The sequence below is a fragment of the Pseudorca crassidens genome, chromosome 10 (genome assembly GCF_039906515.1).
Source record: "Pseudorca crassidens isolate mPseCra1 chromosome 10, mPseCra1.hap1, whole genome shotgun sequence".
Classification (NCBI taxonomy): domain Eukaryota; kingdom Metazoa; phylum Chordata; class Mammalia; order Artiodactyla; family Delphinidae; genus Pseudorca; species Pseudorca crassidens.
In genome coordinates, this window is record NC_090305.1 from 62,729,237 (window position 1) to 62,742,602 (window position 13,366).

Below are 13,366 nucleotides of genomic sequence, written 5' to 3' on the forward strand. Positions count from 1 at the left end.
AATGAGTTTGGGAGTGTTCCTTCCTCTGCAGTTTTTTGGGAGAGTTTGAGAAGGATGGGTGTTAGCTCTTCTCTAAATGTTTGATAGAATTCACCTGAGAAGCCATCTCGTCCTGGACTTTTGTTTGTTGGAAGATTTTTGTTTGTTTGTTTCAGTTTTAAATTTATTTATTTACTTATTTATTTTTGGCTGTGTTGGGTCTTTGTTTCTATGTGAGGGCTTTCTCTAGTTGTGGCAAGCGGGGGCCATTCTTCATTGCGATGTGCGGACCTCTCACTATCACGGTCTCTCTTGTTGCGGAGCACAGGCTCCAGAAACGCAGGCTCAGTAGTTGTGGCTCACAGGCCTAGTTGTGTGGCATGTGGGATCTTCCCAGACCAGGGCTTGAGCCCGTGTCCCCTGCATTGGCAGGCAGATTCTCAACCACTGTGCCACCAGGGAAGACCGGGAAAATTTTTAATCACAGTTTCAATTTCATTACTTGTGATTGGTCTGTACATATTTTCTATTTCTTCGTGGTTCAGTCTTGGAAGGTTATACGTTTCTAAGAATTTGTCTGTTTCTTCCAGGTTGTCCATTTTATTGGCGTAGAGTTGCTTGTGGTAGTCTCTTAGGATGCTTTGTATTTCTGTGGTGTCCGTTGTAACTTCTCTTTTTCATGTCTAATTTTATTGATTTGAGTCCTCTCCCTCTTTACTTGATGAGTCTGCCTAATGGTTTATCAATTTTGTTTATCCTCTCAAAGAACCAGCTTTTAGTTTTATTGATCTTTGCTATTGTTTTCTTTGTTTTTATTTCATTTATTTCTGCTCTTATCTTTATGATTTCTTTCCTTCTGCTAACTTTGGGTTTTGTTTGTTCTTCTTTCTCTAGTTCCTTTAGGTGTAAGGTTAGATTGTTTATTTGAGATTTTTCTTGTTTCTTGAGGTAGGCTTGTATAGCTATAAACTTCCCTGTTAGAACTGCTTTTGCTGCATCCCATAGGTTTTGGATCATCGTGTTTTCATTGTCATTTGTCTCTAGGTATTTTTTGATTTCCTGTTTGATTTCTTCAGTGATCTCTTGGTTATTTAGTAACGTATTGTTTAGCCTCCATGTGTTTGTATTTTTAATGTTTCTTTCCCTTTAATTGATTTCTAATCTCATAGTGTTGTGGTCAGAAAAGTTGCTTTATATGATTTCAATTTTCTTAAATTTATTGAGGCTTGATTTGTGACCCAAGATGTGATCTATCCTAGAGAATATTCTGTGCGCACTTGAGAAGAAAGTGTAATCTGCTGTTTTGGGATGGAACGTCCTATAAATATCAATTAAATCTGTCTGGTCTGTTGTGTCATTTAAAGCTTGTGTTTCCTTATTTATTTTCATTTTGGATGATCTGTCCATTGGTGTAAGTGAGGTGTTAAAGTCCCCAACTATTATTGTGTTACTGTCAATTTCTTCTTTTATAGCTCTTAGCATTTGCCTTATGTATTGAGGTGCTCCTATGTTGGGTGCATATATATTTATAATTGTTATATCTTCTTCTTGGATTGATCCCTTGATCATTATGTAGTGTCCTTGCTTGTCTCATGTAACATTCTTTATTTTGAAGTCTATTTTATCTGATATGAGTATTGCTACTCCAGCTTTCCTTTGACTTTCATTTGCATGGAATATCTTTTTTCATCCCCTCACTCTCAGTCTGAATGTCTCCCTAGGTCTGAAGTGGGTCTCTTGTAGACAGCATATATATGGGTCTTGTTTTTGTATCCATTCAGCAAGCCTGTGTCTTTTTGTTGGAGTATTTAATCAATTCATGTTTAAGGTAATTATCGATATGTATGTTCCTATTACCATTTTCTTAATTGTTTTGGGTTTGTTTTTGTAGGTCCTTTTCTTCTCTTGTGTTTCTCACTTAGAGAAGTTCCTTTAGCATTTGTTGTAGAGTTGGTTTGGTGGTGCTGAATTCTCTTAGCTTTTGCTTGCCTGTAACGGTTTTGATTTCTCCATCAAATCTGAATGAGATCCTTGCCGGGTAGAGTAATCTTGGTTGTAGGTTCTTCCCTTTCATCACTTTAAGTATATCATGCCACTCCCTTCTGGCTTATAGAGTTTCTGCTGAGAAATCAGCTGTTAACCTTATGGGAGTTCCTTTGTATGTTATTTGTCATTTTTCCCTTGCTGCTTTTAATAATTTTTCTTTGTCTTTAATTTTTGTCAATTTGATTGCTATGTGTCTTGGCGTGTTTCTCCTTGGGTTTATCCTGTATGGGTCTCTCCGTGCTTCCTGGACTTAGGTGGCTATTTCCTTTCCCATGTTTGGGAAATTTTCGACTGTAATCTCTTCAGATATTTTCTCTGGTCCCTTCTCTCTCTCTTCTCCTTCTGAGACCCCTATAATGTGAATGTTGTTGCGTTTAATGTTGTCCCAGAGGTCTCTTAGGCTGCCTTCATTTCTTTTCATTCTTTTTTCTTTTTTTCTGTTTCGCAGCAGTGAATTCCCACATTCTGTCTTCCAGGTCACTTATCCGTTCTTCTGCCTCAGTTATTCTGCTATTGATTCCTTCTAGTGTAGTTTTCATTTCAGTTATTGTATTGTTCATCTCTGTTTGTTTGTTCTTTAATCCTTCTAAGTCTTTGTTAAACATTTCTTGCATCTTGTTGATCTTTGCCTCCATTATTTTTCCGAGGTCCTGGATCATCTTCACTATCATTCTGAATTCTTTTTCTGGAAGGTTGCCTATCTCCACTTCATTTAGTTTTTTGGGGGGGTTTTATCTTGTTCCTTCATCTGATACATAGCCCTCTGCCTTTTCATCTTGTTTCTCTTTCTGTGAATGTGGTTTTTGTTCCACAGGCTGCAGGATTGTAGTTCTTCTTGCTTCTCAAGGAGCAGCATCTTTTAAGGAATGGGTTTATGATTCTAATATGGCTTCCGTGACTCAGAAAACTGCTCATAATACATATAGGATGAATTACTTAATAATGATTTGATGACAGATATTTAATTTGAAAAAAAATAAGGTTAGATCATATTGTCCCCCAAAGTAAAGTACATTAGACTAAAGAGCTAAATGTAAAATACAAAACTACAAAGTATTAGGAAAAAATAGGAAAATATTCTAATAGCCTTGGAGATTTAAAACCTTCTCAAACAAGGTACAAAATGTAAAGGAAATGAAGAAAATAATTGATAAACTATTAGCAACAAAAATTTTTGCATGTGAAGTATACTTAAATAAAGTTAAGGTGAAAGTGATAGACAATGGGAGAGTATCTTCAGTGTGTAACCTTCAAAGAACTAACATCTACAGTATAATTAGAAAATAAAACTAATTCCTAAAAATCAAGGAGAAAAAGACAATTGGTCTGACGAAATAATAGAAGAAACATATAAATGTGTCTTTCACGGAAGGAAAAATGCAAATAGCTGTAAATATAGGAAAAAATGCTCAATCTTAGTAGTAACTATGTTAACTAAAAAGAAATATTTGTTTTTCCTCACATAAAGTTGGGAACAGTTTAACAGACTGACAGCACTGAGTATTGTTGACAATATGAGAAAATGTGCTCTACGGTGCATGGCTATGTAGACTGCTGTGAAGTTTTGGGAGTTTAATTTGGCAAGTGCTCATTATAATTAAAGATCCATCTATGCCTCCAGTCTGAAATTCTACTCCTGTACTTGTATAAAGAGCTTTGTGCAATAATATTTTCTGCAGTATTGTTTATAACATCAAACATTGAAAAAGATTTGAATAGCCATCATTATGGGAACTATTGATTGTGGATTCCTCCCCACCTTGGAACAGTGAAGAACCGAGGAGGTTGGCCGCGATATTTGGAGCAACACTGATAAAGTTCTCTTATCATTAGCATTGCTTAGAATTGTCCGTGCCTGGTGCAAGATGATAATTAAAAAGACTGACTTTGATTGGATTTATTATTGTTTTAAAATTCTCATCAGGCAATGCACCCTTACTGCTTGCACCCTGAACGGCTTGCTCCCACTCCCACACTCCCCGCTGAAGACCACCGCAATGCAATCTTTTGCAGGTACTGTGCAGAGATCTGTGTGCTCTGACTTTTCCATCACATACTGTTAGGAGAAAAAGGTGGAAGAATATGGGGAGTCGGATGCCGATTTTGCTAAAACACAGATACATTTACAGAACTATATTTCTAAATGTGCTATACATATATGATGCACAAATACAAATGTAGTCATTTGGGGAGAGATGGCAGGGATTTAGGGTTGTGCTCAAAGGAGACTATATCTGTATGTTTTAATAATTTTTATATTCACTTATTTATATAAGTATGCAAATAGTATATATATATATATATATATATATATATATATATATATATACACTTTTTTTTGGTGGTGGGGGGGGGGTTGAGAACTGCCCTAGTAAACTAAATAGAAGGGAGGACGAGGAGGGCCAGGGTTTTGAAGTCCCCAGAAGTGCAACGCCATCGCCACCTAGTGGTGGGGAAAGAACACTGCCGAGGAGGCAGACACAGCAGATGTCCTGGATCCTTTCTGCTGGCCCTTGCCTTCTCCTGTTGACGCCTTGCAAGGATTAACAGCAGAAGACAACTTACAAGCCACCTCAGAATAAATAGGAAGCTTCAGGCACCTAGTTATGGTGGATAGGTGGCATTTTATACCTGCCAGTGAATCATGCAGACAACTCTCAAGAATATCCCTTCAGGCAAGTCACCCAGAGTCCCTGGAAAACAGTCTCCACTTGAGCTAGATGATAATGATTCACAGTTGAACCGAATTTTATATTTCTCATTTATGATCACAACAATCTCACATGGCAGATTTGTAATGATCTTATTTTACAGAGGAGAAAATGAGAGCTTGGACCAAATTTCTAGGCAACATATTAGCAGGTCAGGCAGCACTCATGCTAAATTCTGTGACCTGAGGACCTCTGAGTGCACGACTGTCTTTTTGTTTTAATTTTTTTTTCACGACTGTCTTAATGGGAGCCCCAGGATCAGGGATCTGGCTGACAATTCATAGAAGGTCACTGTAGCAGAGGCTGGTGATGTCCCAGGCTGTATCCCCCAGACCTACATGAGTTGCCTGCAGCCACAGGGGATGATCTGTGGCTCACTGATAGTTTCCCACCTCAGACCCGGCTCTCTCTCTTCTTCTCCATCTGAGGGATTTCTCAGGCACCAACCATGCAAACCTGGCTGTGTATGGAGTTTATGCCCACCCTGGGTGGGACCTCTCTCTACCAGTGGGAGATGGGAGACTAGGTAACTCTTCCCCGTCTTCTAGTAGGAGAATTCTGAGCTGTGATCCACATGACTTCCCAGTGGGTCCCTGGTGGGATGGAGCCCCAGTTGCCTATATTGTATCTTCATTGGCTTTTCTCATTTCCCCGTTTCACTCTTGGGTTTCCTGGGATCGCCTCTCTCATAAAACTACATCCAAATCCTTAATTCCAGACCTGTTTTTGGTGGAACCCAAACTAAGAATGCAAGGCACGGTAGCTGGGTACTATGGGAGATGCAATGACATCCAGAAAGTGGGTGTGGTTTCTCCAGGAGCCTAAAAAGCCAAGTTGATAGTAATGCAAGTAGCTGTGATGATGTGCCTACAGAAAGCAGAGGCAACATAACTAGATCTTCCATAAGGGTCACAGTTTCAAATAGTGCAATCCATTGCTTTTAGGCATTTAAACTTTCCAGGCTACATGTGTCCTTTTTGAGTTTAGAAAATACTGCTATGGGAAGGCCAGAGTCAGCATCACAAAGTTCAATATTCAGTTCATGGGGATCACAACCAGGAAGAGGTGAGGGCGAGGACACAGCATGATCACAGGCATAGAGCTGGGCATGAGCAGGGTTTATTCACAGAATATAAAATTAATCTGGTTGGGGGTCCATGAACTACCTGAAATTGTAAGCAAAGTGTGTGTGTGTGTGTGTGTGTGTGTGTGTGTGTGTGTGTGTGTGTTTGTATGTACAGGTCTGTTTTTCTAGGGAGAGATTCTATAGCTTTAATCAGATTCTCTAAGGTGGCTCATGAGGTAAACCGTGAGGGAGGCGGCACTGAGGATTCCGAGGAGGCTTGTGATGGGGACTAAAAGTCACAGAATGTTAGTAAACTGTGCCCTGAATTATCACATTGAAACAATACTGACTGTGCCCTTGTGCTGTGTTCTAGGACAGCAATTTATAAAGTTATCTTATTCACTCATCACAACCATTCTTTGAAGCAGGTTCTAATATTAGCCCCATTTGACAGATGAGGAAACTGAGACCTAAAAAGATGCCTTGTCCAAGGTTACACAGCTGGATTTGAACTCGAGGAGGCTGACTCTAAACCCCGTAGCCTTAACCCCACACCAGTGGCCATCAGACTTTAATGCACAGAAGAATCACCAAGAGAGCTTGTTATAAGAGATGCCTGGGCACCATTCCCAGAATTTCTGATTTAGCAGCTCTGGGGCAGGGCCTGAGGATCTGCATTTCTAACAAGTTCCCAGGTGCTGCTGCGGCTGCTGGTCTGGAGGCCACACTTTGCAAACCCACTTTGAACTCTAAGCTTTCATCTCCAGAGAGGAGGGCATGGAGCCTCCAAGAGTTATGACTGAGCAGCAAAACCAAGATGAGAATCCGGTTCTATGGATTCTGAACCCGGGACTCTCCACACCACTCCTGCTTGGAGGAGGGCACAGCCTACTGAAAAATGTGTGTGTGCTTGCACGCACCCAGCTTTATTACCTGATGTGTGTCCAGCTCCGGGGGATGGCCGCTGGGGAAAGACAATTCCTTGCTTGGCTCCTCCGAGCCCACCCGGGCCCTTCTCCACCTCCTGGCCCTCCGATCTGCGGGGTGGGGGGCCTCCTCAGGCTCGCTGCTGTCTGAGGTCTCCCTGCTGGCTGCCTGGGGGTTGAAGTTCACGTCTAGCTCTCCCTGTAGGCGCATCTTCTCGGCTGAGGGATTCCTGGGGGCCTTCCTCTGCAACCAGGACAGCCCGGCCCGGTGCCCAGCTTCCCGGGAAGAGCCTGCCGAGGAGGTTTCTGAGTCAGAGCACATAGCCTCGGGGTTGGGGGAGAGCCCAGAGTAGGCGGAGGAGCCTTGGTCTGAGCCCTGGGCTTGCGTGGGCTGAGGCTGGGGGTTCCTGGGCAGGCTCTGGGGCTGTGGGCACAGCGTGCTCAAGGCCTCCTTCCAGTCAAAGTCCTCCTCGCTGTCAGAGCCCATCTCATCGTAGGCGGACGCCACGCTGGAGGCCGCCTCCAGGGCCTGAAACGTGCCACTCTTAGGTTTGGCCAGCAGGCGGGTTGGGGGCAGAGCCCCATCCTTCAGGGCCATCCAGTTCCCGTCAGGGCTCTGCAAAACTGGGGCCACATCTGCAGGCAGGAGGGAGAGAGAAATCAGAGAGGGGCTGGTACCGCCTTAGAACAAGGGGCCCCGCGAAGACCTCCCCTGTGCCCCTCTTCCTAGAGCACTTTCTGGTCTTCCCGCCCATACGTGGCCTCCTCCTTCCCTGAGTTGCTGTGACAGACTGTCTGGTTCATTCCATGATCCAACTTGGGTTCTGGCTGATCACGCACAGGGCTGGGCCCTCCTCCCCGATGACAAGGGCCCTGCGGCAGGGTCTGGGTCTCAGTCATCTCTTTGGCCTGCACTGTCCCAAAGCCAGCTCGTGCAGAGGAAAGAGCAGAGGCTGGGAAGTCAGAGGGCCAGGGCAGAGAGCACGCTCAGCCACTTAGCCGCTGTGTGAGTCTCCGAGCTTGGGTCTCTGGTTGGTGAAAAGGGTACAGCTAATACTTCTCTGGGCTGCTGAGAGGACGAAATGAGGTGAGGCTTATAGAGTGTGTTACACATACCTGCTCAGAGCAAAAGATGAATTCTTAACAGCTCTTTCCCCCTTGCCTATAAATGAGGCCACTGTAGGGCAGGGCAAAGAACAAGAACTTTGAATTCCGGCAGAGCTAGGGCTGAGCCCCAGTCCTGGCCATTACTAGCAGGTGACCTTGGTCAGAGAGCATCTCTGAGCCTGTTTCCTGACCTGTCACTGGGGACAGTGTGACCCTCCCGGGCTGTCAGAGGATTTTTATGAGACAACATATGTGAAGCATCCATCACAGTGCCTACTACAATGAGGGCCCCCAACTATTTTTATCCTCCATCTATTGAATTGAATTATACCATTATTATTTAACACCTGACTGGATCGGCACCTGTGTACTCCTTGTACGTGTGTATAGAAGACAGATATGTTTATACCCTACGTCTGTACTCTATAGTTCCTCTTCCGTACTACAACAGCACTGTTTCCACTGACTGTGTGAACATTCAAAAGAGAGGCTAACCAGGGTATTATTACCTTTGACATGTTATGGGCTCTACCTGTGATAATAGTAGGTCTTCTGGGGAAAAGGGCTCTATTTTGTTGGCGTCTTCCCCAGTGCCATGCCCCAAGATCGACAGTCAGGTAGTGCAGAAGGCAGCGACTAAAGGGCCCATCAGGGTTTCTCCAGAAATGCTCAGGCTGTCTCTCAGTTGGAGCTAGTAATGGCCAGTGGGCAGCAATCTTGCTTTTCCTAAGGCTTTCTCTGGTTACTAGAGACTGTGCTGGCTGCCCTGAGGCAGGATGGAATCACCACTTCCTGGGAGCAGCCCTGACTAATGACTGGGGAGCTAGGGGATAAGTACCCCAGCTCCCTTGCCCATTGGAACTCTTGGAGTTCCCCAGTGAGGAGGGCTCATCACCCATGGTCGTACCCTGCTTCATAACAAGTCATTTGTTGCCTATTTTCACTTCCCTGTATCATATCCCTACTCTCCTCCCTGTGGTTCCAGGTTCACCTCCAAATAAACTATAGGCCCTCAGATCTTTTTTTTTTTTATGGCCTTTATTATGTTGAGATAGGTTCCCTCTATGCACACTTTCTGGAGAGTTGTTTTTTTTTTAATCATAAATGGGTGTTGAATTTTGCCAAAAGCTTTTTCTGCATCTATTGAGATGATCATATGGTTTTTATTCTTCTGTTAATATGGTGTATCACATTGATTGATTTGTGTATATTGAAGAATCCTTGCATTCCTGGGATAAATCCCACTTGATCGTGGTGTATGATCCTTTTAATGTGCTGTTGGATTCTGATTGCTACTATTTTGTTGAGGATTTTTGCATCTATATTCATCAGTGATATTGGTCTGTAATTTTCTTTTTTTGTAGTATATTTGTCTGGTTTTGGTATCAGGGTGATGGTGGCCTCATAGAATGAGTTTGGGAGTTTTCCTTCCTCTGCAATTTCTTGGAAGAGTTTGAGGTTGGGTGTTAGCGCTTCTCTAAATGTTTGATAGAATTCACCTGTGAAGCCATCTGGTCCTGGACTTTCGTTCGTGGGAAGATTTTTAATCAGTTTCAATATCATTTCTTGTGATTGGTCTGTTCATATTTTCTATTTCTTCGTGGTTCAGTCTTGGAAGGTTATACCTTTCTAAGAATTTGTCCATTTCTTCCAGGTTGTCCATTTTATTGGCATAGAGTTGCTTGTGGTAGTCTCTTAGGATGTTTTGTATTTCTGTGGTGTCTGTTGTACTTCTCCTTTTTCATTTCTAATTTCATTGATTTGAGTCCTCTCCCTCTTTTTCTTGATGAGTCTGGCTAATGGTTTATCAATTTTGTTTATCTTCTCAAAGAACCAGCTTTTAGTTTTATTGATCTTTGCTATTGTTTTCTTTGTTTCTCTTTCATTTATTTCTGCTCTGATCTTTATGATTTCTTTCCTTCTGCTAACTTTGGGTTTTGTTTGTTCTTCTTTCTCTAGTTCCTTTAGGTGTAAGGTTAGATTGTTTATTTGAGATTTTTCTTGTTTCTTGAATAGGCTTGTATTGCTATAAACTTCCCTCTTAGAACTGCTTTTGCTGCATCCCATAGGTTTTGGATCGTCATGTTTTCATTGTAATTTGTCTCTAGTTATTTTTTTATTTCATCTTTGATTTCTTCAGTGATCTCTTGCTTATTTAATAACATATTGTTTAGCCTCCATGTGTTTGTGTTTTTTACGTTTTTTTTTCCCCTGTAATTGATTTCTAATCTCACAGTGCTGTGGTCAGAAAAGATGCTTGATAGGGGGCTTCCCTGGTGGCACAGTGGTTGAGAGTCCGCCTGTCGATGCAGGGGACACGGGTTTGTACCCCGGTCTGGAAAGATCCCACATGCCGCGGAGCGGCTGGGCCCCTGAGCCATGGCCACTGAGCCTGCACATCCGGAGCCTGTGCTCCGCAACGGGAGAGGCCACAACAGTGAGAGGCCCGCGTACTGCAAAAAAAAAAAGATGCTTGATATCAGTTTTTCTTAAATTTACTGAGGCTTGATTTGTGACCCAAGATGTGATCTATCCTAGAGAATGTTCTGTGTGCACTTGAGAAGAAAGTGTAATCTGCTGTTTTGGGGTGGAATGTCCTATAAATATCAATTAAATCTATCTGGTCTATTGTTTCACTTAAAGCTTATGTTTCCTTATTAATTTTCTGTCTGGATGATATGTCCATTGTTGTAAGTGAGGTGTGAAAATCCCCCACTATTATTGTGTTACTGTCGATTTCCTCTTTTATAGCTGTTAGCAGTTGCCTTATGTATTAAGGTGCTCCTGTGTTGGGTGCATATATATTTATGATTGTTATATCTTCTTCTTGGATTGATCCCTTGATCATTATGTAGTGTCCTTCCTTGTCTCATGTAACATTCTTTATTTTGAAGTCTATTTTATCTGATATGAGTATTGCTACTCCAGCTTTCCTTTGACTTTCATTTGCATAGAATATCTTTTTCCATCCCCTCACTTTCAGTCTGAGTGTGTCCCTAGGTCTGAAGTGGGTCTCTTGTAGACAGCATATATATGGGTCTTGTTTTTGTATCCATTCAGCAAGCCTGTGTCTTTGGTTGGAGCACTTAATCCATTCATATTTAAGGTAATTATTGATATGTATGTTCCTATTACCATTTTCTTAATTGTTGTGGGTTTGTTTTTGTAGGTCCTTTTCTTCTCTTGTTTTTCCCACTTAGAGAAGTTTCTTTAGCATTTGTTGTAGAGTTGGTTTGGTGGTGCTGAATTCTCTTAGCTTTTGCTTGTCTGTAACGGTTTTGATTTCTCCATCAAATCTGAATGAGATCCTTGCCGGGTAGAGTAATCTTGATTGTAGGTTCTTCTCTTTCATCACTTTAAGTATATCATGCCACTCCCTTCTGGCTTGTAGAGTTTCTGCTGAGAGATCAGCTGTTAACCTTATGGGAGTTCCCTTGTATGTTGTTTGTCATTTTTCCCTTGTCGCTTTCAATGAGTTTTCTTTGTCTTTAATTTTTGTCAGTTTGACTACTATGTGTCTCGGCGTGTTTCTCCTGTACGGGACTCTCTGTGCTTCACGGACTTGGGCGGCTATTTCCTTTCCCATGTTAGCGAAGTTTTCAACTATAATCTCTTCAAGTATTTTCTCAGGTCGTTTCTCTCTCTCTTCTCCTTCTGAGACCCCTATAATGTGAATGTTGTTGCGTTTAATGTTGTCCCAGAGGTCTCTCAGGCTGCCTTCATTTCTTTTCATTCTTTTTTCTTTTTTTCTGTTCCGCAGCAGTGAATTCCACCATTCTGTCTTCCAGGTCACTTATCAGTTCTTCTGCCTGTCAGTTATTCTGCTATTGATTCCTTTTAGTGTAGTTTTCATTTCAGTTATTGTATTGTTCATATCTGTTTGTTTGTTCTTTAATTCTTCTAGGTCTTTCTTATACATTTCTTGCATCTTGTCGATCTTTGCCTCCATTCTTTTTCTGAGGTCCTGGATCATCTTCACTATCATTATTCTGAATTCTTTTTCTGGAAGGTTGCCCATCTCCACTTCATTTAGTTGTTTTTCTGGGGTTTTATCTTGTTCCTTCATGTGGTACATAGCCCTCTGCCTTTTCATTTTGTCTATCTTTCTGTGAATGTGGTTTTTGTTCCACAGGCTGCAGGATTGTAATTGTTCTTGCTTCTGCTGTCTCTCGGATCTTTGTATTAGGGTCCATTTCTGGGGTAAGCCAAACAGACACACACATGATGCAAACGTGCAGACTTGCCCCGTCAGTGGAGCATTCACTCTCAGGGGAAAGGTGTATCCTTGGGGCCTTACAATTAGTCACTAAGTCTGCCCTCAGGACCATCTTTGGGGCTCTGAATCTGATGCTTCTTCTTAGTGGCACACCCTAGGCCTTCTCTCCTTGAGGAGTTGGCTACTCTGTTCTCTGAGCTTTGCCAAAAAGCTTTCATTTTTTTTTTTAACACTTAAACTATATCTTATTTTTGTGGTTGTCTATCCCGCCCCCCATCCCCCACCCCTGACCATAGCTCCTTGAGAGCAGGGCCACCTCTTCTTCACTGCTGGACCCCCAGCCCCTGGCCAGTTATGCAACCCATCCTGGGCTGGTAAAGACCACTCGCTTGTGAACACAGGCACCCACAGGCTGCAGGGGAAGATGGGGCACTTAATGTGCGGCTCTACATGAGTCCAGCTGTCTGCAGCCTCTCCTGGGGCAATGGGAGGAAGCCAAAGAGAGAAGGCCCTAGGCATGCTACTCTGTGCCTGCCTCCAGGGTTGGCTGTGTTGTAGATGTGGTCCTGGATTCTCCTCCAACACCCACTACATGGTGGGCTGGGGTCTGCCCATCACCAGCTCCTCTCTTCTTCTGCCTTTTATAATTCCAGATTGCATGTTGCTCTGGGAAAGCTAGAAGTTGGCCAGTTTTTATCTCAGCAAAAGCAGGGATGGCTCCATAAATGCCCAACCCCATGAAAACCTTGGTGGTCAAGCTGCATTGTGGGAAATTCTCAGAGCTCTGCCTGGGCTCCAGTACCATGTTCCCTTTGTGCACTGGGACACCCTCTGGGACCCTGCTCTCCTCCATCCTCTCCTTTCTCCAAATTCTCACTCTTTCATAATTGTGCAGACAACTCACAGTTAGAAACTCAAGACCAGCAACTGTACCCTGATCTTTATTTCCCAGTAATGAGCACATGCTGTGTATATGGCAGATGCTCAGTCAAGGTCTACGAAGTGAAAATGTGTTTGGGGGGGACATGGATTACTTGCTGTAAGCACTGTCAAGACTGAAGACTGAAGGTGGGTTTACTCAGCCCACAGTGTCCCCTACAGCTGACCTCAACCATGGACCAACAGGCTCCAGAGCCAACCTTTCCCCTGAAGCATAAACAGAACTGCTGAAAATAGCCCAGTTGATGTTACCCTTCTAAGATGACCTCTGCCTCTGGCCCTCCTCTGTTCTACATTTGTGCTCTGCTGAGACTGAGAAGTGCCCCCAGGGAATAACCTGCTTCCTGCTAAACGGATCAGACATCTTTCAAGACTT

At 42.9% G+C, this 13,366-nt stretch overlaps 1 protein-coding gene and 1 long non-coding RNA gene across 6 annotated transcripts in view; one reads left to right on the plus strand and one right to left on the minus strand.

Moving 5' to 3' along the window:
* Positions 1 to 13,366, plus strand: part of LOC137232318 (uncharacterized) — a 557,085-nt gene that overhangs the window by 176,339 nt on the left and 367,380 nt on the right. The window lies entirely within an intron of this gene.
* The window catches only part of MYRIP (myosin VIIA and Rab interacting protein), a 221,280-nt gene that overhangs the window by 52,039 nt on the left and 155,875 nt on the right, over positions 1 to 13,366 (minus strand). For all 4 annotated transcript variants that reach the window (XM_067754015.1, XM_067754014.1, XM_067754012.1 and 1 more), the window contains exon 10: positions 6,736 to 7,364. In XM_067754015.1, coding sequence (XP_067610116.1) covers positions 6,736 to 7,364 — 629 coding nt within the window. The remainder of the gene's footprint in view (positions 1 to 6,735; positions 7,365 to 13,366) is intronic.